Genomic DNA, 28,000 nt, shown 5'->3' with positions numbered 1-28,000 from the left:
TTTAAGGCAGTTATGGAGTTTAGTTAATTGATTACTTTCTTCTGTCTTCATCGATAAATACAACTGAGTATCATCCGCATAACAATGGAAATTTATAGAGTGATTTCTAATGATGTTGCCTAAAGGAAGCATATATAGAGTAAATAGGATTGGTCCGAGCACAGAACCTTGCGGAACTCCAAAACAAACTTTGGTACGTAAGGAAGATAGAAGTGTCTGCAGAAGTCACACAACATCTTCAAAGACTCTTTCCATCCTGCCCATCACCTTTTTGAACTGTTTGAACCCTCTGGCAGAAGATACAGATCCATCAAAACACGCACCAAACGATTCCTGGACAGTTTTCACCCCACCGCCATAACCACACTGAACAATGAACTCAAAAACCGTGGAATATAGACAATACAGCACTTTCATGTTTTTTAGATATAAATATTACTATTTATTACTATTTCTAAAAGTAAATGGTCACTTTTTTAAAATGAAATCTACCTCTGTGCACACAATGGCACTGTAAATGTCACTTTTGAATTTTGATTTGTTTTGATTTGACTGATTGGTTGACTGTGTGAATGTGTGTTGGAATGTATGGAAGGACGTATTCTTTTATATTTATTATTACTTTCTTTTTAGCTATGAGGCCGCATCCTGATTGTGCAATGACATTTCGTTATAAATTCTTTTACAATGACAAATAAAGTATCTAATCTAATTTGGGAGTGAACTGTCCCTTTAATTGTATTATTTTTGCCTGGCCATGTTCGGGCTCTATTCCCTGGCTATTCATTTAAGACCTAATATAGACCTTTATTTATTCAAATAGAAAGTGTTGTAAAGCTTTTGCAGTTCAATGTTGGAAAGAGTTCATGTATAAAGAGTGACAGTGACACATCACCTGAGGAATGAATGACATTAAATCTGTATTTTTCCGTCTCTCCAGTGGTGAAAGTGGTTCTGGGAAGACAGAGGCCTGTAAGCACATAGTGAGACACCTGACAGCCCGCTCCAGCCCCAAAGGCTTTGTGCTGGAGCCCAGAATGAAACACGTAAGTCTGGACCTGTCAGTGTTTAAGATACCCTTTTATTTTACGCTGAAAGCAGTCGTCAGGCTGAGCGTCCTGGAGGCTTATATGGCTGAGGAGCACGTGATGTAACCGCAGTGTCCTCGGCCTGACTCTTGAATCCTTGTTACTTTCATGCCATTGTGCCTTTACTTGGATTTGTAACAAAAGGCGAAACACCCAAAAATTATCTTACAGCAGACATCTGTGCTGTTTTTCATTTCAAATTTTCTGCTCTCTGCAATCAGCCCTCATCGAGAAACTTATGAATATTTGTGTGTTCTTCAAAGCAAGGCACTGACTGAATCTTACATCCATTTCTCCCTGCGCTTTTTGTTCCTTCTCTCATGTCATCTGTGATCAAAAATCAGATAGCACACAGTGTGGTGAGGCGGCGGTCATAACTGTGTAAATGTACCCCGCTGTTCCTCTGTCCCTGCGCTGGGGGAGAGAATAGATGTATGGATTAATACACCAGAAAATGGGGCTTTTTGCTGGTGGTGTTTTCTTCTCTGCTTGATAGCTGTTCATTTGTCAAAGACACCATTTGAGCATGTGTTTGATTGCATCATCAAGATTTCCATTAAGATGACTGTGTTTCTTACGTTGTTGTTTCTTTGGGACAGAGAGAGAAAATTGTTTGGGCATTATTCTCAGGTGGCAGTCCATTTTCCTTACACCTTACAGCCTGCTGAGGGAGTATTGGTTTTAAAAACAGTAGTAGTTTCTAATTCTTTGTTTAAGCATTTGGGCAAGATCAGAATTTATTATCCTTCCATGTTTTGTATATGAAAAGAAAGGGACACACTTTCATTACTGCTTCTTGTTACATTCCCCTTGTGTTTCAGATTGTGAGATGTTGGTGGTGCTTAACACATGATTCACTGCTCTGCGCTCAGTCTGTCAGTTGCAGTGGGTAGCCTGGGATTGCAAGTGCTGTGTTCTGATGAAGTCATCGTTGTGTAGTCGATATCTGGGTCAGCTCACTCTCTGATCATCCAGAGGACACAAAAATTACTGAGGTCCCACATAACGGATGCATATTGACATCTAGTGGCGGAGAGTGGAATGGGAGCAGAACTCCATTCAGTAATTGTAGAAGGAAAAAGATGTGCATAGGATATTCTGACTCACTGGTAATGTTTCCTTTATTTTGGTAAAATATTCAGGTTAACTGTATCCTGGAGGCCTTCGGTCATGCGAAGACTCCCAGGAACAACAACTCAAGCCGCTTTATTAAGCTGTTGACCATCCAATACTGTAACAAGAGGAGGACACTACTCAGAGGTAACATACATGTCTGCCAGTGGAAACTTATTGTACTTTCACTTTCATAAAGTGTTGTCTTTATTTCACATGAGAGACAGCAGTTGAATGAAAAGCTGATAAGTGTCAGAACATTCATTCTAATCACTGAATCATTCACTTAAAGTCTATAATCTGGTTTAGTTTTGCTACAAGTAACATAAAATATTTGCTTCATTTTTTTAAATCCACACAATTTATACTTTATTATTGAAATCGGTGATCTCAAAGTGGGGTCTGGGGACCTAAAGGCATCTGTTGTTCTTTGTCATTCATTTTAATTATCATGATATATTTTTTTTAACAAAAGATTTCATAGTTCAACAGATAACACACTAATCTTTAAATCTAGAATAGTTTCCATAGTAACGTAACAAATTGTATGTTACTTAGAATAATCAGAAACTGCATTTTATTTTGCCTGTATGCACTAAGAGTAGAACATTTCACATTTCTCTGTATATGTGTAGGTGTGTATGTTCTTAAATGCACTACAGATAAGCCCTTTTCTCTTGATTTTCCTCTGATGTTTCATTAACCATAATGATGATGGCGGCATGGTGGTGTAGTGGTTTGCATTGCCGCCTCACAGCAAGAGGGTTCCTGGTTCAAACCCAGGATTGGGGAGCCATTCTGTGTGGAGCCTGCTTGCTCTCCCTGTGTCAGTGTAGGCCTTGTCTGGGTACTGGTTCCCCCCAATCCAAAAACATGCAGGTTAGGTTAATTGGTGACCCTAAATTGCCCATGTGCTAGTGTGAGCATGAATGGTTGTCTTTAGCCATAGACTGTAGACTAGCCATAGACTGTTAGCGACCTGTCCAGGGTGTACCCCGCCTCTCGCCCAATGTCGGCAGGGATAGGCTTCAGCCCCCCCTGCAAGGTCATCATTATTAATGATTATAATAATGATGACCTTTATATCAATACTGCTTTTCAATTGCAATGTGCTTCACAAAAGACAATACCATACAACATAAGAAAAACAAAAAAATTAAAAGAACATTATACACAGAAAATGCAATAAAATGAGAGATTAAACAAAGCACAACACTCAGTTAAAAAAAAAAATAAAATATGTATACTATATAATATCATAGAAATGCCTATCTGTACAGGTGTGTTTTTAAAAGCTTTTTAAACTGATGTAGCTGATTTGATACCGATGGAAGTTTAAGTACAGTGTCAGCTGCATTATTATTTAATGGGCACTCTGTGTTGAGATGGTGCAGATATTTTAATACATGTCTAATATACAGTATTTAATACATTTCCCTTGTTTAGATTTGTGCTTCACATAACTAAGACTACAGAAGTTGCAAAAAATAGGCTACGTCAAATTATTCCAACAGACATAAATAAGGTGGTCCCCGGTGTATTCTGTATCTTGTCAGGGGTGTGTGGCTAAAAAACAATTGAGAAGCTCTGATTTAAATATATGAAATATTTATTGCCAAGATACCTGAGCAAATAGTTGTTGTTTTTACCGTGTGGATCTCTACTTTATGATGATAGTAAAAAGATCAGACATAAAGAGTTCAAATATACAGTACACACTACTACTGTATGATGATGTAGAACAGTGGAAGACCTGCAGGGGGCAGTAAAATGACATGAGTCTACTGTCGCAGTGTCTGTATTTGTGCTCCATTTTTACAGCCCTGTTCACCTCATTTTACCCCACTTTAATTTGATCAGTGAGCACTGGCCATTGAGCCGAGGCCACAGACTGAATGTTCAGTACCATCATTAGCACTGTTGAAATGCAATTGACACACCTGTTATTGAAGCATAAAACACATCTGATGTTTAAGCTCGAGTTTACGCCCACATGCTGGAGAAGTCTCGCCTGGTCCACCTGCCTCCTCACCAACACAACTTCAACATCTTCTATCTGATGGCGGAAGGCCAGTCGGCGGAGGAGAACAGCGCACTTTACCTCAACAATGTCCTGGCTCATAGGTACGTGGCTGTATATAAATGGTTAATAAAATCACAGGTGATATATATTAAATATACTGATGATATACATTCATATTTGAGATCCTCAGAGAGAGAGTGTGTATTTGCATGTCCATATGTACTCATTTATATGGGTGTGCATCTCTTACTTTATCATATTTTTGTTTGTGTTTGTGTTGCACATCTTTACTCATGTGTGTCCTTTCATGTAGAGTGACAGTGTGATTGTGGGTTACTCTTACTGTTCTGTTATCCACCGTACACCACCAGAGTGATAACCACTGACCTGAGCTGCACTGTTCTTAAGCCTGAAAGTACACTGAGCTCTCTGGCATCATTCCAACCCATTGTGTCTCCATGTGTCTTTGCTGGGTGTGCGCGATCCAGTTCTGCAGATTTAAAACCCTGTTTGCTCTTTCCCTACCTCCCAAACACAGCTCTCGGCACAGTGTGACCAGGACTGATGCACAAAACCACCTCATAAATCTTTTGGTTCTAGGTCTCTCTCATCCAAAGATATGCACATAAATTCCTGCTGAGTACACGGGTAGATGTTTGGGACCGGTGCACCTGTACACTCATCAGAAGACACACATTGCCTTTTATGTTTATATTGTTCTTGTGGTTGTCTGTCCTTACTCTAGGTATCTAAGTGGGGGACATCCAGGGGAGAAACCTCCAGTAGCTACAGCCTCTACCCAAAGCAGGGAACGCCTCGCAGCAGTCAAACAAGCCTTGCGAGCCCTGGGATTCAACAAGCAGGTATTGATCGGCACCGCATATGGCTTCTGTAGAGCCTGTTTATTCAAATGATATTGACAGCTGGGATCATTCAAAGTGTTGATGTCACAGATTCTGAAGTCGCCACATATGAGGTCACTGATGAGATTTTACCCAAGGTTAGTGTGTAAGTGTGTCTGAGTCACGGGGCTGGATCCTCCAGAGGATGTGTCTCTCACTTCACAGAGAACAAATCTAATGTTGAATTTTATAGGCTGTTCAATTTGTAAAGTCAAATATAACAAAATGTATGACCCAGTAACACCTGGTAAACAATGGCATGGTCGCAAGTAATTTCCAAGTTGAGGAGGATAAACCACGCTCCATTAAACAATTGACTGCTGCATAATGGATTGTGGGATACTGAGGGATGCAAAGGACACAACAGTGTGTCCTCCCAGTCCAGGCACAAGACGTATTTGAAATGAGACGAGCATCTTTGGTCTGTTGTTCTGTATGTAAAGTTTCTGTATTCATCTTTCAGAGCAGCTCAGCAAACCATCATGCTATGGAAAGATAAAGTGGAGTTATAGCGTCCAGAGCACAGAATGATGTCACACTACCTGTAGAACTGCACGTGCCTGTTAGTACATGTGAGTCCCTGTAAGTGTATCCCACCAGCTAGTTTGTGCACTGGGCTCATATGGCAGTTACTGCTGATATCAGTTTCTGTATCTGTGTGAAGACCATCCCACCCATGGATGTATAAAGAGAACTGGATAAAGTACAGTACCCCGTTCATTCATGGGAAAGTTGCTCAGTGTCGCATGAAGCCAAAAACAACATTCAAATGCCGTGTATAAAATTACCTGGATGATCAGCACTGCTTCCACACCAGTGGGCCCATACAGCGAGTGCAGTAGAGACCTCTGCCAGCTGAGCCAGCTACCTCCAGTTTAGCGCTTAGCTAACTTGGAAGGGAGTAAAGTAATTTAATTGTGCATTATCCAACTGACACTCAAAAAAGATGTATCCACTGATTTACAGACATCTCTTTCACAATTAAAGTCTATGGGAAAAGTCTTTTTTTGGCCCAATGGCATCACGTGACTGACTTGGAAGTCGTATTTTCACCGTTTGGCCACTATGCAAAATTGGCTTCAAAGTCCAGCATCCTTCCAGGGAGCCTGATCCGGCCCAAGTCCCCACTGCCCTCCAACAGTGCTAATTAAATATGTGTAAAAGGAAAATGAAGATCTGCAAGTAAAAAGTAAATGGGAACCTAAACATAAAACAGTTAAAATAAGGGATACAGTATAACAAATAAAATATAAAATATAAAAGAAAATGACACAAATAAGACAATCATTGAAAATGAATAAACTGAATGTACACAGGAAACTAGTAAATGTATGTGCATAACGATAAGTATAAATATGTAGAGGTCACAGCTGTAACACAGTAAGTGACAGTCTATAAACGGTAAAGTGATGATGATGGTAAAATGTGGCTTTTATGCAGCCGGTCATGTGTGGATTTCTTGGATTGGGACTCATCATGTGTTCCAATTAACAATCTACAGACCAAATGAAATGTGTGAACCAATGCAGAAGACAAGGACCTTGATTTATACATGCTGTGTGCATGTAGGGTGCTACAGTGTGTGGTACAGTCCGTCCTGCGCGCCACCAGCCGTGTTCCCAGCCCATAATTGTTCTATTCTTAGATTCCCAGTCAGCATCTGTCAGCAGTGAGTGACCAACATCTCACCTTTTAATCCAGCAGCAGTCAATACACGCAGGCAAGGCCTCGGGGACGGAGAGAAGGAGAGAGAGCGATAGATAGTCTTATATCAGAGGGCACCGGTGTCCACTGGATAAGAGAGAGAGACTCCAAGGGACTGAAAATGGAGGAGAGGGGGAGTCGGAGTGGAAGTGATAGACCACCCATTGGTCTCTGTCTAAGTCTAATCAGGGGAAGACTCCCAGTCCAGACCCAAAGGTCAATCGTCATTAACACTCCCTATCGCTCCTTTTCTCTCCCTCGCTCCCTTTCTTCTCCTTCCTAAGCGGGGGGGAGTCTCTCTGTGTATAGAGTGTTAGACAGAGACTAATGCTTGTGTTTATCTCCCAGATATCAGCTCCAATATCCTGCCTTGCGAGAGTGCACACGCAGACATATTCATACACACACACACACACACACACGTACAAACACACACCCTCAAACACGAACATCCCCCTCTCAGAGATTCAGAGCAGTGGGTAATGGGGTATTCCATTAAGCGCCCTCTACTCAAGGGCAGAGAGGAAGGGAGAGTGGGACGGAGGAGGAGAAATGTGTGAATGAAGGGAGGAGGGTTGATGCATCATTTGGATTTTCTATTTGTGCATTTATTATCTGTTTTAATGGGATTTGTTAACATGAATAGATATGAATATCCCTAGTCCTGTTCTTTTTTTAAAGAGGTTAGGATCATGAACAATTTCCTCAGCAAGGGAAATTCATGTTTTTGATTGCACCAATATTTTACTCATTTCCAACTGCTGGTGGATAATATTTATTTCCTCTTTCTCTCTCTCTCTCTTGCTCTCTTGTTGTCTGCTAGGAGGTTGACTCAGTGTTTGTGCTGCTATCCGCTGTGCTCCATATTGGGGACCTACGTTTTACTGCATTGACAGATGCCGATACAGCCTTCCCCTCTGACTTGCAGCTGCTGGAGAGAGGTCAGTGCCTCCCGTCACATGACCGCGGTCACATTTCCACCCTGCGTGGAGGTGGAATCAGGAAGGAGGGGTGCATCACACCCACCGTTCTTGTTTACCTTGTCGTCATCACTCCTCCGTTTCCCTTTTTTGGCTTCTTGCCAGCATTAGCTAAAGGCCAGACAGTCACCTGTTTGGTAAGCTGCATTTTCTGCCACAGTGAGAAAAGAGTCCTCTTTAACACCCAATTTCCCGCTACTGGTGTTTCTCTCCTTCTCTTGCTCCCTCATTATGCAACTGCTACATTTGCTCCTGTGACCCCTGACCTTAGTGAGATGGTAAACAAATGACGGCAGTGCCTGAACGGGAAGGAGACAGTCGTTGTCAGGGGGATGTGATGTCATGGCTAGTGATGTCAGCAGAGGGATTCTGGGCCGCTGTCACCTTGTTTCTGCTGCTTGTTTATGTGTTCTGCTCAGAAATCCACTGATGACTAATTGCTGCCAGCCCTACTGATCGATTAAGCAGGAGTGATCTGAAGCAGAGCTTGTTGTGCCGGCAGCATGATATCATCGTCAGAGCAAGACAGAACACATCTATTTTTGGAATGTTATCAGCGCTACCTCTCTGACACGCACATCCTCACATGTCATGATTAATGCTGTTATTTTGATGTTTGATGTCACTGTCAGTAATTCTGCCTGTTATTTTCCCCCGCCTCTTCCTCTTCTATCTTCCTCGGCACAGTTGCTGGATTGTTGCAGGTGTGCTCCAGTGACTTAAGCACCGCCCTCACCTCTGACGTCCAGTACTTCAAAGGTATCCACTCACCAGCCTTCGCCATCACTTGGCCCTACATATTCCAAGCACATAAGCAGATTCACCAGATTATCACTGGAGTGATTTCCAATGCAAAGACTTGTAGGGGAAAAACCTCAATGCTGTCTTCATTACAGTAATGTCAGTCAAATGTGTTTATGTGGGACTACAGTAGTGGTAGAATCACATTTTCCTAATTGGGGAAAATAGATGGGGAAAAGTCGCATTGGGAAAAAATGTATTTTCTGTAACAATAATAGCTCCAGATGGTCAGGAGGAAAGACTTTTTGAGGCTGATAAAGATATACATATTGAAGGGTTTAAAAAAACTGTACACAATATATTGGCTTATATTTATATTTTTAAAGGGACAGTTCACCCCCAAATCAGAAACACATATTTTCCTCATACCTGTAGTGCTGTATCAATCTAGATTGTTTTAGTGTGAGTTGCTGAGTATTGGAGATCTCAGCCCTAGAGATGTTTGCCTCTTATTAAGAGAACTAGATGTCACTCGGCTTGTGGTGCTCAAAGAAAGGGGCAGCGCCACTGGCCGCGCACATGTGAGCTGTCAACGGTGACAAAGTGTGTGTCGGCTTCGTCGAGTGCACCAAGTGCAGCGCGATGCTGGTATATGACAGCAAAAAGACGGGGACCTCAACACTTAAGAGGTACATGACGATGGCTTGCCATGGAAAGAAAGACGAGAGTCAGCCTTCAGTGTCCACGTTCGTATCCTTAAAAAAGATGCCGGGTTTAAACCGGGCTCGGCCTCATAATTACGGTTAAAGGGACGGGATGGGCCAGGCTCGGACAGAACATGCACGGACTCGGGTGGGGTTGGGCTGGATTATTTTGGGCCCGATCTAAGCTCTAATCCACAGGCCTGCTTGCGAGAAGTTTCATGTTGGAACTACTTTCTTTCCACCGAACTACACCCACCAACTGTCTCACCGCACAGAAGGAAGCATGCATCTACAGTACTACTAGCCCACCTAGCACCACTGAGCTAGCTGAAGTTACAGCTCAACCAAGAAGAGTGAGCCTCCCAATTAGTAGGTGCACGCTTGGCGGTTGTAGTTTAGTAGAAGAAAAATAGTTCCTACGTGAAACTGCTCACAACAAAGTCCGTAGATTATCTTTAGCAACTGGGTTATGATCCCTTGAAAGAGACATTTATGTTGAGGTTTACAAATGTTTGTTGGCGCTTTGAGCACCACAAGCTGAGTGCCATCTAGCTCCATTATATTTAAGAGAAGGCAGACATCTCAATGGCTGATACCTCCAATACTCTGCAACTCACACCAAAACAACTGATGAATAGCACTACAGGCAAGAGAAAAAAGTATGTACATTTGATTTGGGGGTGAAATGTCCCTTTAACATAAACATGTGTTTAAAGGACCCCTTGTTGTGACCAGGGTTGTACAGTGAAAGACATTTTATAGTTTCATAGATGCTCTCTGGTGGACAACTGATACAATGGCAACAGTACAGCATTTATTTTTTAGATTACATCAATAATTACAGTGGAATAAGCATCACTGGATAGTATTGGTACTGCAAATTCTCAGCCAATATGTGTACAGATGCTGAGATAAGCTAAAAATGGGAATGTATCAATCTTTTGCATGCATTGGGACATATCCAAAAAATAAACCATATAAATACTGTACTATCATTGTGCTATCGGTTGACATGTTAAGAAATCGTGTTGCCATGTCCCTTGTGTGTCAGGTGACGTGATCACTCGGCGCCACACAGTGGAGATGTCGGAACAGTACAAAGACCAGCTCGCCAAGGCCATCTACGGACGCCTCTTTAGCTATCTGGTCAACAGCGCCAACGACTACCTACAGGGACAGGATGACAGCATAGGGTACAGCTGTGTGTGTGTTTCTGTGTGCATGTGTGTGTTCCAAGGAGTTTTTTTTTTTTTTTTTTTTCTTCAGATGAATTTCTGTGGAAACCCAGGGCATTGCTAACTGTTATCACAAACACTACCAATGTAGTGTATCTGTCATCACACGAGTGCAGTCTCTCATTCAGGGCCTCCGGAGTGACAACACTGATATCGTGACATGACGCATAGCTTTGAATAGAGGTTTGTAATAATTTACATTGCATGACATGCACGAAATGGAAAATACTGAGCAACAAGGTAGAGATGGAGGACACACCCAAGGTTTATGTGAAGGTTGCACACACAAAAATCTTAAATACAAACTCACGCACTCTCTTAGGTGGAGACCAATGGAATCCTTGGTGTTGTTGATGTTGTGAAGTCTTATCGCAGTCTGTCAGATAACCCATGCTCCATCTTCTGGAATGTGTTTGTGCTTTGCCTTGTTGACACACCAACCACAGGACATAATAAATTTGTCAGCCATAGTACTCACTATGCTGGCACACCTCCTTCAGACACACACAAACATAATTCCTGTCAGTGACGCAAGCAAGCAAACAAGTTCTCTCACTGATGCTGGAGTAAAAGTGGTGTAACGTAATGCATGCTGTCTGTCTGTTATTCTCTTTCAGTGATCCTGCCTTGGAAATTGGGATCTTAGACGTCTTTGGGTTTGAAGAATTTCAGAGGAATGGATTTGAGCAGGTGGGAATATGCTTATTTGATTAGATTCTCATCAACCCCATGAGTCCCCCCTGTGTTCATCTTCCCTTGAAGCCCACAGGTTGCTTCTCCTAATCAAGCCAAATGCATTTAAGGCATTCCCCGTTTAACGTCATTGGCTCAGAAGGCCATCCTGGGGCAATAGAAATCCCTCTGAACACTATGTGATATTGTAGTTTCAAACAGATCTTAATCAAATTGCGAAAATATTTGGGACTGTTCTCTATTTTAGCCCGGACGTTTTAGTCTGTACTTGTAATGAATGAGATGAGGTCTGTGGCTGACTGTGGCGTGATTTTCAGCTGTCCTCAAATGAACTGACGGCTGACACAATGACTGCTCTGTGTGTGAGATGTTGGAGTAATGGGGACCTTCAGACCGTGTGTGTGTGTGTGTGTGTGTGTTTGAGTGTGTGTGAGCATGTATGTGAGAATCTTATTTTTAGATGAAAGAGTTTTGGTTAAGATTTTTGGGGTCATGATACAAATCACAGTTTGTCCTTCTTTCGAAATCAAATCTTCAAATAAAGTTGCTCCAAACTGTTTTTGTTTGAAGAATAATTAAAGGGACAGTTCACCCCAAAATCAAAACTATATTTTATTCCTCTTACCTGTAGTGCTATTTGTCAGTGTAGATTATTTTGGTGTGAGTTGCCAAGTGTTGGAGATATCAGCTGTAGAGATGTCTGCCTTCTGTTGAATATTACGGAACTAGATGAAACTTGATGTTGTGAGCAGTTCCATGTAGGAACTATTTTCCTTCCACTAAACTACAACCACCAACCGTATCACAGCGCGGGAGGTCATGCATCTACTCATGAACGAGAGGCTCGTGTTTGTGACAGCGGGAGATAATGGCGTCCTCCTTGGCTGAGTTGTAATGTTAGCTAGCTCAGTGATGCTAGGTGAGCTAGCAGTAGATGGACGCTTCCTTCCGCGCTGTGATGCGGTTTGTGGGTGTAGTTCAGTAGAAAGAAAATAGTTCCGACATGAAACGGCTCACAACAAGGTCTGTGGGTTATCCTAAGTAATCAGGACATGGTTTCTGGAAAGAGACATTGCTGTTGTGTTTGTTTGTTTTGTTTTTTTTGGCATGTTGGGCACCACAAGCCAAGTGCCATCTAGTTCCATGATAATTGAGGGAAGGCAGACATATCGGTGGCTGATACTGTATCTCTTACACTTGGTAACTCACACCAAAATAATCTAAATTGATAAATAACACTACAGATAAGAAGGATTTTGGAGTGAATTGTCCCTTAAACATTTGTCACATTGGGCTGCATTGTTCATATTATCACTTAAAACTACCGGCATCAATGAAATTACCTACATTTTTCAAAGTAAAGAAAGTCTTTGTCAGTGTTTTGGTAGAAGTGTTTAATATTCATCAGTAAATCCATCTTGTATTACAGCTCAGTGCACTAAAGTGTGAGCCTGACAGTAGCACACTAATCGCTCCTTCTTCCAAGAGAGGCTGTGAAATCCTGCATCTAACAAGTTTCAGACTGGCTAACATAGTTTTTCCTTCTCCAAAGCATCATACAAATCATACAACATCTACATGTGACTGCACAAAATAGTGTGTTTACTGAGAAGCAGTGACATTTTTACAGGAATTGATCTTTCAAATGTGGGAATTTGATTTGATTCATAAAAAATAGGAGTCTGGATTTTCTGTTTTTCTGTTCTTTCTTCTGTTGTCTTTTCCTCCACCCCTCATGTGTAGACGTTTGTGTATTTTGCTGTGTGCTTTTGTACGTACTATGCACACAGATGGATCAGGGTGTCTGTGATGCTTGGTTGTTTTCGTTATGTCAGTGTGTGTGATTACACTGCGTAGTGTACAGAGTACAACCTGTGCGTCTCTCTGCAGCTCACCTGTTATGGGCTGTAAATCTGTAAATCATGTGCTCATCAAGCATTCATTGTTAATAGGCTAAACCTTTGTAAGACCAGCAGGGACCAGGATGACAAGTCTGTATATCACTATCTGTGTGTGTGTGTGTGTGTGTGTGTGTGTGTGTGTGTGTGTGTGTGTGTGTGTGTGTGTAGGGTGTCTTGGGGGTTTAAGTCATGGTACTCAGGAGGCTAAATGCTTATTTCTGCTACCCAGAGCTTATGTTTCCCCCATGTTGAACTCCCAATCTCCCCCCAGCTTTTATTAAGGCCAGTGTGTGTTTGTCTTTGCTTGCGTGCCTGTGTGTGACTTTGGTTTGCGTGTGTGTGTGGCGATGAGATGTCCGTGGAGTTAGTCTTCCCCTGGATGGCCTCTAATCCAAGTGGAAGCGAGGGATTGCGTGACCTTTCCTCCTTCGGGTCACGGAGAGTGCAAGTGCCAGAAGGGGAAGAGAGGGGAGGAGGCTAACAAAACTGGGAAGGGAAAAAAAAAAGGCGACGCTGTCTCTGGCAGGCGGTGGCATCGCCCGCCTCTGTCCCCCAGACATCTTCCCCATTGTTGCTGCTGTCTGAGCTGCCTATTAATAATCAGCCCGTTCAAATCACACACATTACCCGCCACCCACAGACAAGAGAAGAGGAGGAGCGAGGTCTGGATAAACAAACTCAATGATCTCTTACAGTAGATGTGGCACGTCAGTGACAAACGAGCCCTCACACTTTTGATATATTTGTACACACGTTCAGACACGTACACAGACAGGCTCCACATGCGCAGCAAGATCAGGGTCATTAGTGCTTGTTAATTAGAGCTGTGTTTGTCAGGGGTGTGTTGTACCTGCTCAGCACTTTGCTAATGAGCTAACTCAATCAACCACCTGCTGGGACTAAGCCTTTAATATACTCAACTAGCTTGAAGACAAAGAAAAGACAAACACGGATGAAAGAAAAACAGGACCACAGCCGACGGCACCGCAGCACAACACACCTCTAGATCAGCACCTCTCAATCAGCGGGCTGCAAGAAAATGTGGGTCATGGCATTGTTCCGTAACAATCACATGACAGCGCCCAAAGAGAAAAACTGTTCATTTATTTCCACACCACCAAATGAACATTCAGTTCCTTCTGTGACTGGATAAACAACATCACCCCAAAGCTAAGGGCTGCAGGCTTTATTTGAGCACAGCATCAATACTTTCACTTTCAATTTATTTGTCAGCCTACAAGATTCATGTTTTTATCACATGGCTACATCTGTCTGGCATCTATTCTCGTGTAAGATGCCATGACGTTAAGACTACAAAAGATAGAAGCATCAGATCTCGGGTTGAAAAGAGGGACACAGTACAAGAATGACAAGTTCATTCCTAGACTACAACACTTTAAGACTTTTTTTGTATTCTGCTCTGTGACACATTTGGGTTCAGGAGAAGTTTAAACAAGTCTGCTGTCCTGTGTTGTTCCTCTTCATATTCTGTGTTCCTTCTCACTACATCAATGTGACAAGTCACACTTGAGCCTCCCCCTCCAGAGCTCTACATGCCAGGCAAACCCATTTGCTTCGCTGTGATTTCTGGGTTAGGAAGAGTTCATGTGTCCCAGCAGGAACACTTTGTCCGTATTATATTGGGAGAGATAAAGACCCTACATAGGGACATCCATTATTTTGTATACCATGCATGAGGCATCCCTGTAAACAGCTTTCATCATTTTGGGCTCAGGTGTGTTATACGAGTAGTCGGTTCATTCATGCCCCATTGACCTCACCGTTGGTGCCACAGCAGCATGTGTTTGATTTGTATTTGAGTACATTTGTTTGCTTTCAAAACAAACACACAGCGCCGCCCGTCTCTGAGGAGGAATTTCATGACGTGCACTAAAGTGTGTGTTTACAGGTTGAATGTGTTTGTGTGTTGTGTACATTCCAGCTGTGCGTGAACATGACCAACGAGCGGCTGAGGCAGTACGTCTCTGAGGTGCTATTCCAGCAGGAGCAGGCTGAGTGTCTGCAGGAGGGCATCGCCATGGAGACCCCATGCTCCCCTGGCAACCAGCCAGCTGTTTTGGACTTCTTTCTTCAGGTGCTGTGTGTTGCTGGTCTGGACCAGTCCAGTTTGATGTGTCATGATGTATTTCAACATTGCAAGGCCCACACAGAGCTTTGACAAAAGCATTAAAATCACATGGCTTAAAGATGTAGAAGTTAACTTTTGTTTAAAAAAAAACTTTTAGTCATATTTTCTGAACCTGTCACTTTATCCTGATAGTAGCACAAGAGGCAGATAGTCTATTTGAAAAATCATAAGTCCTTTGCCTTCTCCTTGTGCTTCTAATGGCCTTAGCAGGATTTCAATAAACGTGAACAAAATCACCTGATCGGAGCTGAGGAGTCTCTAGAGCAGCTGTCAATCACTGCTTGTCATTTTACAGCTAAACAGTACACTAAAATACATTTCTGAAATCATTTAAGGGGGAAAATAACCAATACAGTAACAGAATCTTGATTCATTTTGAATCACCTTTGCCTAGTTTGACTGCTTCACCCAAGCAGCAACCTCTGGGCATGAAAAATGAAGCAAAAAACAGCAGTTCATCGAATGGCCACTTGAGGCTGGCTCCAAAACAGGGTAAATTTCCTGGGGCACTTATTAGCTCACCTAGGAGAGCACTTGGCCCATGTACAAAGGCCTTGTCCTTACCGCATTGGCCATGGGTTCAATTCTGGCCTGCAGCCCTCTGCTTGCCCTCCGCTGCATGCTGAACCTCCTCTCCTTCTCCCCTCACACTAGCAACTGTCCTATCATTTAAAGGCAAAAAAGCCCTAAGAAATATCTAAAACATTCCCATAGACACCTATGTTGAAGTGCCCAACTTTACAGCAGAAAGAAACATGTGATTGGCCTGGTACAAAAACAGGTTTTCGTCCCTATAGCTCATTTCCCCTTCATGATAAATGCACAGGGGGTGAATTTTTTTTTACATTTTTATTAGGACCAAAGTTAGTAAATTTAAGGGTGGGGCTGCTCCTCTACAGCTCCAACCTCTCCCCCATAAATGGTGACTTCTGACTCCAAAAAAACAAGGGAGCAACAGCTGAAATGCTAAACTCAAGGCTTCAAAACAGCAGTCCACAAACCCATGGGTGACGTCACGGTAACTACATCCATTATTTACATAGTCTATGGTCTTAATGCAGATCAGGCACCCTGATTGACATGATCGACAGCTGCATTACAGACTCGTAGGGGTGACCACCATTAGTCCTACAGTTCGATCTAAGGAGCCTGCCAGTCGAATCGTTGCAGTGGTGGGAAAATGTGGATCATTCCATTCAGACTGGGTGCCAAATTTCTGATTTAAAATAGAACTGCTTGGTTTTGCCCTATAAACCATGATATATAGCCTTTTTATGTGTAAATGTATTAATCAGATCATTCATGAGAGCATAGAACTAGCAGAGCGCTAAATCTTTTTTTAAATTTGTGAATGATTCTCTGTCAAAATCAGCAGGGAGAGGCGCATAGAAACAGCTGCTTGCCTCTTGCAGGGCCAAAAGTTGCATTTAAAACCACAAAAAGCAAGCAGGTTAAGAAACTGACCTATGTGACGTGTTCTCTCCGTCTATCGATCTCCTTCTTTACGTTTCAGGTTTCAGTACTATGGGCAGTGCCGCACCTACACTCACACCACCTACACACAACAAACAGCGCTGGATGGAACGCTTCCAATTGAAAAATAAATCCATAAATCCTGACCAATAAGATTCAACTATATAAATTCTCAGTTGGGAACACCCCTAGTGTGAAAACTGGTCATGTAAAAACATAAACTCAAATCTGAATATAGCTGGTAGGACTGGTGATAGGCCAGTGCTTAAGGTTTGCACCATTAAATTGCAGTATGACCCTGGTTGACCTTAATTGCATGGTACCCTTTCATCCCGTGTTCCCTCTCTATCTTTACTCTCTTTCAATAATGAACAAAATGCCCAAAACATCTAAAAAGAGGAAGATGACTGAAGTTATTTGATATCAGAGGGACAACTCTACCCTACAGGGATCAACAAAAATGTCACGATCAAAACAATTTAGTAGTGTTATTATCAAAAGTGCTTTGTGAACACGACTAACCCTAAATAACACGAGAGCTTCTGCTTGTTCCTCCTCCAGAGGCCTCAGGGACTGCTGTGTGTGTTAGATGAGGAGAGCCAGAGCCTGCGGCCATCAGAGCAGACCCTGTACAAGAGGCTGTCGACCCAGCTTGACTCCAATCCAACTCACGGTCTCTCGCTCACGACGAAGGATGGCAACGGAAATCCCCCACCCAAAGACCAGGGACCAGCATTCACTGTCAGCCACTATGCTGGACAGGTCTGTGTGTATTACAGAAACATGTATCTGTGTATTTAGATTTGGTGGGGCTGGGCAGAATAACATAAAAACTATATCATGACCTCTAAAAGGCAACTGGTCAGTGGATCAACCACCATGTTACAGCACAGAGTACTGAAAATTGTGAACTTTAATGACAACTTAATGTAACAATAATGCAGATAATACACAGAAGAAGTTATCAAGCTGACCCCCTGTGCTCCACTGCTAAAATTAGGGTTCCTACATATTTTCCATTTTAAAATTCCATACTTTTCAGACTCAAATTTCCACACTTCTCTGTAGATTTTTCAGACCATATTTCCATAATCCCTCGTGACCATTGAGTCCACACCTCTCCGCTGAGATGGACACCATTCCTCTTTCAAATATCTTTGCCCAAAGGGGAAGTAGACTAATGGGTGCTACCTTTACTACCCAAATATTGTATTATTTTCTTATTGAATAAATAACATGTCTGTAATAGTCTGTTTTATAAACAAGAACCAAAAATAAGTTGAAAAACTTAATTTAATTTTCATGGCATCCATGCAGCTTGTTTATTCCCTGTGTCCATGGAAACCAAGCTGAACACAGCCACAAAGATTTCCTTGCACAGAAAAGATTGTCCATTTACTTCCCTGATAACTACACCACTGAATATCTCATAAATATTCAGACAAGCTTAATGTTTGGTTATTTGTGATGCTATATACATGGGCAGTTTAAATATATTGCAACGTTTTCTTTCAAACTAATTTGTTGCCAGGTTTGGTTTAGTAATAAGCCACATAGGAAAAAGCTGTTGTTGCTCCTGTGCACGCCACCACTCTTGCCTTGGTTTCAACAACATCGAGCGTGCTATAGCCCCCACTGTCTCACACAGTGGTAAACATTTTGGCTGCACTGGCTGTGTTGTGCTTGTATGATTAGTTCATTTTTGGAAAATTGGAATTATTTGTTAAAAAAAAATACAGAATGGGGGCAATAGTCTGAAAACACAATTTTTCCACACCCTCTTTTCTTTTTTGCATACTTATTCAAACCTGAAAATTACTTCAGATCAAATTTTAATATTTTTCCATACTGTGTAGGAACCTTGTGCAATCTAAAATCTGAGCACAAACATTAGATCCATCATCTTTTATCTAAAGCTATTAATTAACATTAAACTGGCTTATTGAGTCAACATTGTGTCTAAACTTGTCTATGTAACAAATTAATTTTCCCTACAGGTAAGAAATGATTAAAAAATAAGATTTGCTATAGATTATATCGTGCTTGTGCAAAGGTGGCAAACATGTGACTGTAGGCTGTCTCCTCTCTACATCAGAAACCTCCTGACTTTTCTAAAGCCAGTTAACCAGTGACAAAAATAAAGATGTCTTTTATTGAGATTGAAAAAATAGGCGACACTTGATTTAAAAAACCTGCTTTAATAGTTCCATTTATCGTTCCTAACAAGCACTACGCTGGGGGAAAATTGAGCTGCCATTGTTGCCATAATTTGAATAATGATTTTCTTTAGAAGACGAGGTGGCGATTGTCCACGCTCAATGTGACATTAAAAAAAAAAAAAAAAAAAAGATATTCTGTCACCACATACAAGAAGATGAAGGTTTTTCAGCAAAATATTTTTTTAATAAGGTTACCAAGGCTCCTTGAAAAGCTCTAAAGTTTGTGAATTTGAGGTTAAAATAAAAAACAAGGCCTTGGAAGTTTTTGTAAGTAAGTGAAAGTGCTTGAATTTATATATTTTGTGCAAGAATGTTAGATTCTGTAAAGCCTGCTACTTCTCAGTGCAAATATTCTCTGTTGTATCAGTAACCTTGATCCATGACACATCCAAACTGTGACGTGTCAGGTCCTTGATTTGAGGGAGCTGGGCCTGAAAAGTCCATGAAAAGTCATTGAATTTGATTTTTAAGAAGGTGTGGGAACCCTGCTGTTTTATGCCACCACATTTTATAGCAACAAAAGCTAGTTTGGTGCTTTTAAAAAGGTCAATCTAACTAGTATTTTTTTTTTTAATTTTCTGTTGCCTATGTGATTAAACACACTGTATAAATGTATGATTTGTTTTTCCCTCAGATTTCATATGACCTCACAGGATCGCTCACAAGAAACAAGGACTCCCTCCCTCAGAATCTCCTGTTTACGATGAAGTGTAAGTACCCAATGAATAACACGGCCATGAGCACATTGTGGCGTCAGAGCACACTTGATCACAAAGATGCACTCTTGTTTAAACCAACAGCACACAGAACCACTCTTTGTCTAAGTGTGGTGGTGTTTGTATGCGTGTGTGTTTCATCCCATATGCAGCAGACAGCACCGTCTGTGTGTATATTGTCTATAGAAGGTGCCAGATGTGGGGTGTTGTGGTTAGCAGGACACAGGCAGTCGTTGTGTGGCTGCCAGGCTAGCCTCCCATCCAGCAGCCTAATTGCTATAATTTCCATGATGAGGCTAATCTTCTGAAGGCTAGCCCTTCACTCACACTTGGCTGTTGTCCCTCCATCTGACCAAGTTGATGCGCCGCTGCCATTCAGCCCCACACACTGGCATACGCACTGCGTGGTCACTTCTTACGGATGTCATCCCCTCCCCACTTTAATTTTAAGCCTTTAAGCTAACCGGAGTGCAGAGGGATCTATGTAAGTCTATATTCAGGTGGTGGCAGTGATTGCTTTAAATGAAAAGACAATTACCCTCGGAGCTGTGTGTAATTAAGTCCTTAAATGAGTCCAGGACTCGTGTTTGTTTTCCTTTGCTCGGTACGCCTACCTGCCATCATCCTTTCCCCTTTCACTCTCTCCATCTTTCTCTCCCTCTCTCCCAGCCTTTCAGATGAAAGCCACACACCCACGTTCACACACATGTTGTTTGGCTTTCTGAATGAGCTCATTGTTGTTGTGGACCGCTCCACGTGTTGTCGAGTGGCATGGTCCACCCCCTCTTGTTGCCTGACTGATTGTTTACATGGAGCCCAACTTTATTCCTTCTCCCCTCCCTCACTCCTCCTCTGATGCCTCTTTCCGTCCTTGTTTACATCCTCCTTACTGTTCTTCCTTCCTTCCTTTCTTTCTGTCTATCTGTTCATTCCACCTTTCCTTACTCCCCTCCACCCCCTTATTTCCACCAATGCTGTTGCTTCTTTCATCGTCATTTTCCTTCTTTTCTCTCTCTCTTTCTTCCTCTGTATGTGCTTTGTGCCCGGCAGCCAGCGAGAGTGTGTTACTCCAGCAGCTCTTCCAGTCCAAGCTGACTCAGACTGGTTCCCTGTTGCCAGCAGCCCAGAGCCGTGCTGGGTTAAGGGGGCCTAAAGCTGCCCTGTTGCTCCACAGGATGCCATCAGCCTTTTTTGTCACTGCCAACACTGTTCACCAACAGCCCCGGAGGTACCATGACCTTACCAAGGTATAGTACACTGTTCACAGAGGGGTGAGTGCATGAGCCACACATGCAAGTCTGCTGTTGCAATAGCTACGGCCAACTCAATAGTCAACATACCCTCATACAACAGTTCATAAGATATCCTACGAATTAGCGTCCTTTACGTCCTCACTGTAAAGTTACAGAGGTTAATTTAGGCAAGTAAAGTTGCTGTGGTTAGGGTTAGGAAAAAGAAACATGGTGACGACATACCTTAAAATAACTTCACTTAAAGTTCACACAGTTCCAAACACCTGTCTCCTTGGAAGAGTCCCAGTGGAATGCCTGTGTTTTGTGAAGACAGACTGTCCACTCTGTTATTTGGAAGCAGTCAGATTGGATTTGTGTGTCCAGACATCAACCTATCTGCTTACTATGATGACAACGCAGGCGTCATCACAGCATCTACATAACAACGCTGGTGATACAGCTTTCCAACGTGGAAGCATGAGAACAAAAGGTCCTCCGAAACAATTTAGTTTTCCGTCTGTCCACAGACTGTTGTTGCTCATGTTGTCCTCTTTAGCACTTTGCTGGTAGTAGCATGGATCAGATCAGCACTTCCATCACTCTGGATTTGATGTTGTTTTTTTGTGCTGTGTTCAAAGACACTTTGAGATCCAATTCAAGCATCCAGAGCGTCCAGACTAAGACACATCTGTAGAAATCCGATTGGAATCGCATTTCAATCCACCTCCAAATGTGGTGTGGATCAGATTTGCAAAAAGCGCATCTCGCATCGTTTTTTGCTGTCCAGATTTCCTAAAATCACTCTGGATACAATCTAGATATGCCAAAAAGAAGCCATTTGGGCTGGCAGTCTGAACAAGACCTTGAGACAGTCAAGGCCCTGATGCAAATCACAAGGAGTAGGCTGAAACTCCGTAGGCCCATTAATTCAAAAACGGAAGACCATACAGGAAATCTCAGAAATGAAGAGGATAACACATATAGTTAGAAACGAAGAGACCAAGTATAAAAGACATTTGTTTACACAGATGAATGACATAGGAAGCCATTAATTAATTCATGAAATTACTTAAACTCAGATGACAAAATAAGCTGCAAATGAACAGAGACAGAGCTTGGGAAAACAAATAAACGTAGCCTATCGCCCACATCTTCAATGAGAAACAGAAACACACGAAACCCCCTAACGCCCCTTTAAGTTAATTTATAGCCTATGTGGATGTTAGTATTTGCGTGTGCATGCATGAGTGTATATATTCCGATGTATATAAATGTTTGTAGCAGTAGGTTTTTCTTCCTTTGTTTCCGTTCGTACGCAGGGTGTATAAAACACATAAATAATAATAACAAGCAAATTAAAATAAATACATTGGATATTTTGCAGTTGTACTGATTCATGAATTTATAGCAATATAAATACATGTGAGCATCAAAGGATGTTGAAGACCATGTTAATTTTCTGGCTATTAAATATATTATCATTTTGCAATTGATGCTCAAAAGGTGCATTGCTCATACAAGCTTTTAAAACTGGGTAATAAAATATAGGAATTAATGAGCTGAACAAACACAATCAGTGACAATCAGTCACAAGCTCTTTGTTCCAACAGAACAACCGACTGCTGTGCTGATCAATGAAAAAACAGGGATGGTATTTTTGGCACAAAAAAAAAGTCTAATTTAAGCTACTTCCCACCACAGTGCTATATATAAACCTCTGGGAATTGGATTTGCTTCAGATAGAGACTTCACAAGCATGCATGCACGCACAGTCATGTGATCACATACTTTTTCTATGACACACAATCATAAAACCACAAATCACACAACTGATAAAGATATTCTGAATATTCTTTTTTCAGTCCCTCCTCTCCCCTCTCTCTATCTCCGTCTCCGTTTAATTTAATGTTTTAGAAATCATGTTGTACTGGTGGTGCACATGTGACTGGAAAGGCCTGCTGGTTGTGTAACCTCCTGGGGGTCCTGCTTGCTGTCTCTGTGGCTCATTAGCCATCGAGAGAACAGGCTTACATAAGACCCCTTTGACCTCCCAGATCTGTCCCAGCAGCCTTATACGGTAACATTAGGTAATATTGCAGTGCTATACTGGGTGTAAGACAATAAATAAAGACAATAGAAGACGATAAATGCCGTGGGCCGGGTTGGGCTGAAAAGCACATGAAACAGAATAAATGGGACTGATAGAGAAGTGGTCTAATGGGACTCTTTAGTGTGCTTTGCAAAAATCGTCCACAGAATCAAGACAAAAGGGTTTTTCAAGTCTCATGTTTTGATCTATAGTCAAACCATGCAGCCTAATTTGATGTTAATATGTAATGATTATGTCGGAATTATTCCATATTCCTCAGTGACCACTTGAAGTAAGACGCGGAGCTATCTCATAATTTTTCCTCTTTGTGTTTTCTCTTTCAGATCTTGAAGAAGAAAGGCTCGAGCTCCTTCCTCCAACGACTAGAGCGCTGTGGGCCCATCACAGTGGCTGTCCAGCTGAGGGTAAGAACCAGTCCCCTCCATTCCCTAGTGTATGACAGGGTCAGGTCTAATTCTCTGAGACATAAACCATCATGCTTGGTTTTATTTTCCATATCAGTCAGTTAGTGTTTGGTACTGGACGTTCAGTTTGTATGTAGCATACATTAGGTTACATCCTGTGACCACAACAATCTGAGTAGTCTGTTTATTCAGACTATTTATGTAGATATGCGGAAAGTTTCTGCAACACAGTAGTTGTTGTCTATCAGCTGTAGCGTGCTAGTCAGTTTAGCCCGCTTAGCCAGGTTAGGCCTGATAAATGGTAGAGTGCTTGACACTTTTGATGATGTTCACTCGACAGAAATGACGTATATCCAAGAGAAAAAGTGTTGTACACCTGGAGATTTTTGTTATATCATGGAGATTATAGTCTTCAGTTCACACTGACTCCAACCTGCACTCAGCTTCTTTGTCAGCAGAAGCAGCCGTGTGTCAACCGCAGCTACTCTGGAGTTGAGAGTACAGAGGCCAACCAAACTGCCTTCACCAGGTTGACTGACAGGATACATTCACTGAACCACAATTCAAATCAGCTCTATTGGAAGAAATCAACATTGTTTGTAATTATTTTTCATTGATTTTATTTCCCATCTTACTGACTGTAGGCGACAGAAATAGTCTCGGACTGTAAAAAAAATGCAGGGTGTTTTACCAAGGAGACAACTTCGAAGCTTTTGCTGAAGCTGAAATTGAAAATGATGCGCAACCGTTGAATTTCTGTTGAGAGACATTCATCAAAACTGTTGAGCGCCCTACCATAAATCAGGCTTTAGTCAAGCTCAACAGAGCGATTTGTGTCTAATGAGCATGTTGACTCATTCGTTAGCACTTCAGAGCAAGAAGGTCCTAATCTGCAGGGTGCAGGACTCTGCCTGTGCGAAGTATGAATGTCTTCTGCATGGGTTTTTTCTCGCACACTAGTTTCCTCTCACAGTGCAAAGGCGTGCAGGTCGAATGTGTTTGTCTGTCAGAATGTTTTAGCCCTGTAATAGCCTAGCGCCTGGCCCACACTGTGCCCTGCCTCTTGCCCAATGCGTGGATGCAGTGAGTTTATTGAAGTCTCACAGTCCCTCTGCAAAATAGTAAAGAAATATGCACAGAAGAATTAAGCTACATCTTGCCAAGCAAACCACTGAAACAGTGTTTGTCATTATCATTAGCAAGCATCTACTGCGGTATGTATACAACAGCCCTCAGCTGTTAGGAAAAGGTCAGTATATACAAGTGTAACTTAGTTCATTGTATCTTTGTCTTTATTTTACTGGATACCTGCTCCCTTCATAGAGTGCCTGCAAACGTGTGGATCAGATCTCAAATGAATGCAGGAATTTGTTAATGAAACTTCAGGTTTTGTGTGAATAAAGTCTTGGCTTTAAGAAATCTCTGCAAGGCACTGTGATTTTAATAACTATATAAAGCAACAATAATATTCAGTTAGAGGAAAAATAGTTCGCTGTCTGCTGGTGACGCAAGGGGGCTGAAATGTGGCGCAGAGAAGCAGTACCTTTGGCTTGAATGAAGGCAGTGTGTTGCACAATCAGAGTTGTGGGCTTGTGGTGGACGAGTCCCTCAGGGAATGGCAGGGAAGGAGAGAGTGGGCTGAAGAATGATGCTGTACCAAGCCAAGCATGAAGCCCTCCACATGAATGAATGAACAATGAACAACAACCACTGTGTGCCGTGTGTACACCCATTTGTGTGTGTGCATGCGCATGTTTGGAGGGGACGACGGCATGCTAAATGCTGGCAGTGACGTTCAAAGATGAGGGGCGAGGTGTTGATCATTGTACCTAAGGGAATGCAGAGCATAGACTGACGTCAGTTAGAAAAGTGGTAGAAACACAGATGCAAGCGTTTACGTGAATGCAGACATGTGGGCATACGTGTGTGTCTGTGTGACCTTGGATGCAGCATCTGTGAATTCAGGGCTTGGAGAAAAGCTCTCTCACACACCCTCTGAAAGAGCAAAGAGCTCTTTGTGTTTTTGCTTCCTCCAGAGGCAAAACACACCCCCAAAAATCAGACCACTTTGTCTCAAACACTTTGTGATCTCACTCCAGTCACTGTGGTTCACAAATCGAGCTACAACATCAAAAGGAGGAAGACAAAGAGCCCTTCCTTCCCTTGGCTAGTTCTTAATGTGCACGGACAGCACAATACATGTTGTTAATCAAAGCACAAGATATCGCCTGTTCTGTTATGATTACCAGTGATTGCATTCGATTGTATCTCCTCTCCTTTTCACTCTCTCAGAACTCGCTGTCAGAAGTCATCAGTAAGCTGCACGCTTGCACTCCTCACTTTGTGGAGTGTGTGCGCCCCAACGCCAGTGGTCAGCCAGACAGTTTTGACAGCTTCCATGTGTCCACCCAGCTGCAGTACATCGGGGTGCTCGAGATGGTGCGCATGATCCGTTATGGATACCCTGTCCGCCTGTCCTTCCCAGGCTTCCTCAGCAGGTCGGTGCCAGAGCATGTTGCATAATTGAGAGCGCTGTAACTGTCATAACTCGTCATCTGAAGTTATTGTTCAGTCTCTGTATGCTGATTCATTCACTTCACAGCCTTCTGTTCTCTTTCAGCTCAAAGGGAGAGGTCTTAAAGATGATGGATTGCTCTGCTTCCTCTCTCTGATCTTAGTTGTTCAGATACGTTACGCTCCCAGCAGGTCACCGCGATCTCTGTCAGTTAACAGGGCGAGTAGGTCAAAGTACGCCGAAAGCTTGACAGCATGATGTCTTCTCTACTTCTGCAAATGAATGAGAGGGCATATAATATACAGGATCAAGCGCTCACATGCGGACCGGCACATTAGCATTGACACACATTGTTAAAGCAACCCGTACTGTCAGAAGGACAAAGTGACCTCGAATGGCTTTTTTAGAGTATGATGGGAGTCTGTTGCAGCTGATGAATGCTACTATCACATTTCCCATGTCAGCCCAACACACACACATTAATCAGTCAGTTGTGTGTAAGGTCTCCGCGCCCCCACGCTTGAATGCTCGTCATTATTTCTCCCCATCACCTCCCTTTTTAACTCTCTTTTACTATGTTCCTGGGTTTCCTGCAAAGCGGAAGATCCCTGTTCGCTACTTAAACCGCTCCTTGACTCCATCTCACTGGCCTTTTTTTTTTTCTCTCCATCTTTTTAAGACTCGGAAAGAATGTGTTTCTGTCACACCACTTCTTTATCTTACTTTCTATCCCTCTCAGTTTGGCTGTTGTCTCGATCTTTCTCTTCCTGTTCCTCTGATTCTGAGAACCGGTGGAATACTGAGAGGAGAGGATTTAGCTCTAAGTCTGTCTGTCTGTCTGTCTCTCTCTCTCTCTCTCTCTCTATCCCTCGCTCTCTTTCTCTCTTTCTCTCCCTCGTTCCTGTCCTCAGTCTGTCTCCCAGCCTCTCTCTTGCTCTTTTTGAGGATAAAGGGATTAACATGAACATTCCTGCCAGATAATAAGAGAGGACAAAGCTGGTCACATGACTCCCCAAAAGTTTCCACTACCCCGCTGTAAACATCGTTCATAATACCCACCCCCTCCACACACACACACACACACAGAGTGTAGATGTGTGTGTCCCCAAATGTCCCAAAAAGGAAAATGTGATAAATAAAGATCGTATTTATTTTCGTAACTGACATAAGCATGAAGGCTTCTCCTTATTGTGCGTTAATCATAGACAATGAAACATTTTGCTGCTGAGAAAAAACAAAGGCCGTGGCTCTTATTCTGTGAAATTAAAGGTGACCTAATACGATCATTTTCAGGTTCATACTCTATTTTAGGTTTATGGCGCGTTCCAGGCAAACTGCAACTCGTGTTTTTACAACTTTCTACCTGTGAAAAGTGCACTGGAATGGCAGTCAAACCCGTAACTTACCACCCGTGAACTCGTACCAGATCGATGTACTCCCAGTTATGCTTTCTGATGTCACACAGCCCTCTAAACCAATTACCTTACTCCTCTAAACAACAATGGCGCCCCCATGGATGCTGTGTTGATGCAGGTGATACACGGTGAGAAATAGACAAAAAATAACCCTAATGTTAAAGCATTATTGGCAGCCGCTCTAACAGCCAGTTTCCAGTGCAAGAATAAATCAATACAAAATACGTTTCCAAACACACAGATAACGTAAAATAAAAAGTATAATAGCATCTGTGACCTTATGCGCCGTTTCTCCTCCTCCATTTAGCTCAAATGAGGAAGGAGCCGGCACCTTCGATGACAGAAGTGATCATAAACAAACATAAACCCTGCACGGTCTGCCATGTTGCTTTGAGAGTTTGGTGTGACTTGCCTGGAACGCTATGAAGTCGTGAGTCGTGACTTGAAGTGGTGACTTACGGGCTCAGAAACTTGCCTGGAACGCAGCATTATACTGGAACATTTTTAAATGCGTTAATGGTCAAAAACACTTTCTTTTCCTCATACTGTCTGTGCTGTAACACCGTTATTCACCCACTGTCTGAAATGCTTTATTTTTAGCACCTGTCTCTTTAAGCCCCCCCTTTCGAAAATGATGGTCAGCGCTTACAGTTCCTCTGTATCTCAGTGTCTCTGCACCATCA

The 28,000-nt window shown here is 42.4% G+C and overlaps 1 protein-coding gene across 3 annotated transcripts in view; it reads left to right on the top strand.

Annotated features, from left to right (window-relative positions):
• The window catches only part of myo16 (myosin XVI), a 148,636-nt gene that overhangs the window by 84,336 nt on the left and 36,300 nt on the right, over nt 1-28,000 (top strand). For all 3 annotated transcript variants that reach the window (XM_050048003.1, XM_050048004.1, XM_050048002.1), the window contains 14 exons: nt 941-1,046; nt 2,231-2,348; nt 4,178-4,325; nt 4,970-5,087; nt 7,654-7,771; nt 8,498-8,569; nt 10,307-10,448; nt 11,108-11,180; nt 15,027-15,179; nt 17,268-17,468; nt 19,560-19,635; nt 20,692-20,888; nt 23,307-23,387; nt 25,680-25,885. In XM_050048003.1, the coding sequence (XP_049903960.1) occupies nt 941-1,046; nt 2,231-2,348; nt 4,178-4,325; nt 4,970-5,087; nt 7,654-7,771; nt 8,498-8,569; nt 10,307-10,448; nt 11,108-11,180; nt 15,027-15,179; nt 17,268-17,468; nt 19,560-19,635; nt 20,692-20,888; nt 23,307-23,387; nt 25,680-25,885 (1,809 nt within the window). The remainder of the gene's footprint in view (nt 1-940; nt 1,047-2,230; nt 2,349-4,177; nt 4,326-4,969; nt 5,088-7,653; nt 7,772-8,497; nt 8,570-10,306; nt 10,449-11,107; nt 11,181-15,026; nt 15,180-17,267; nt 17,469-19,559; nt 19,636-20,691; nt 20,889-23,306; nt 23,388-25,679; nt 25,886-28,000) is intronic.

Source organism: Epinephelus moara, chromosome 7 (assembly GCF_006386435.1).
Source record: "Epinephelus moara isolate mb chromosome 7, YSFRI_EMoa_1.0, whole genome shotgun sequence".
Lineage (NCBI taxonomy): Eukaryota > Metazoa > Chordata > Actinopteri > Perciformes > Serranidae > Epinephelus > Epinephelus moara.
This window is presented reverse-complemented; position numbering and strand designations above follow the sequence as displayed.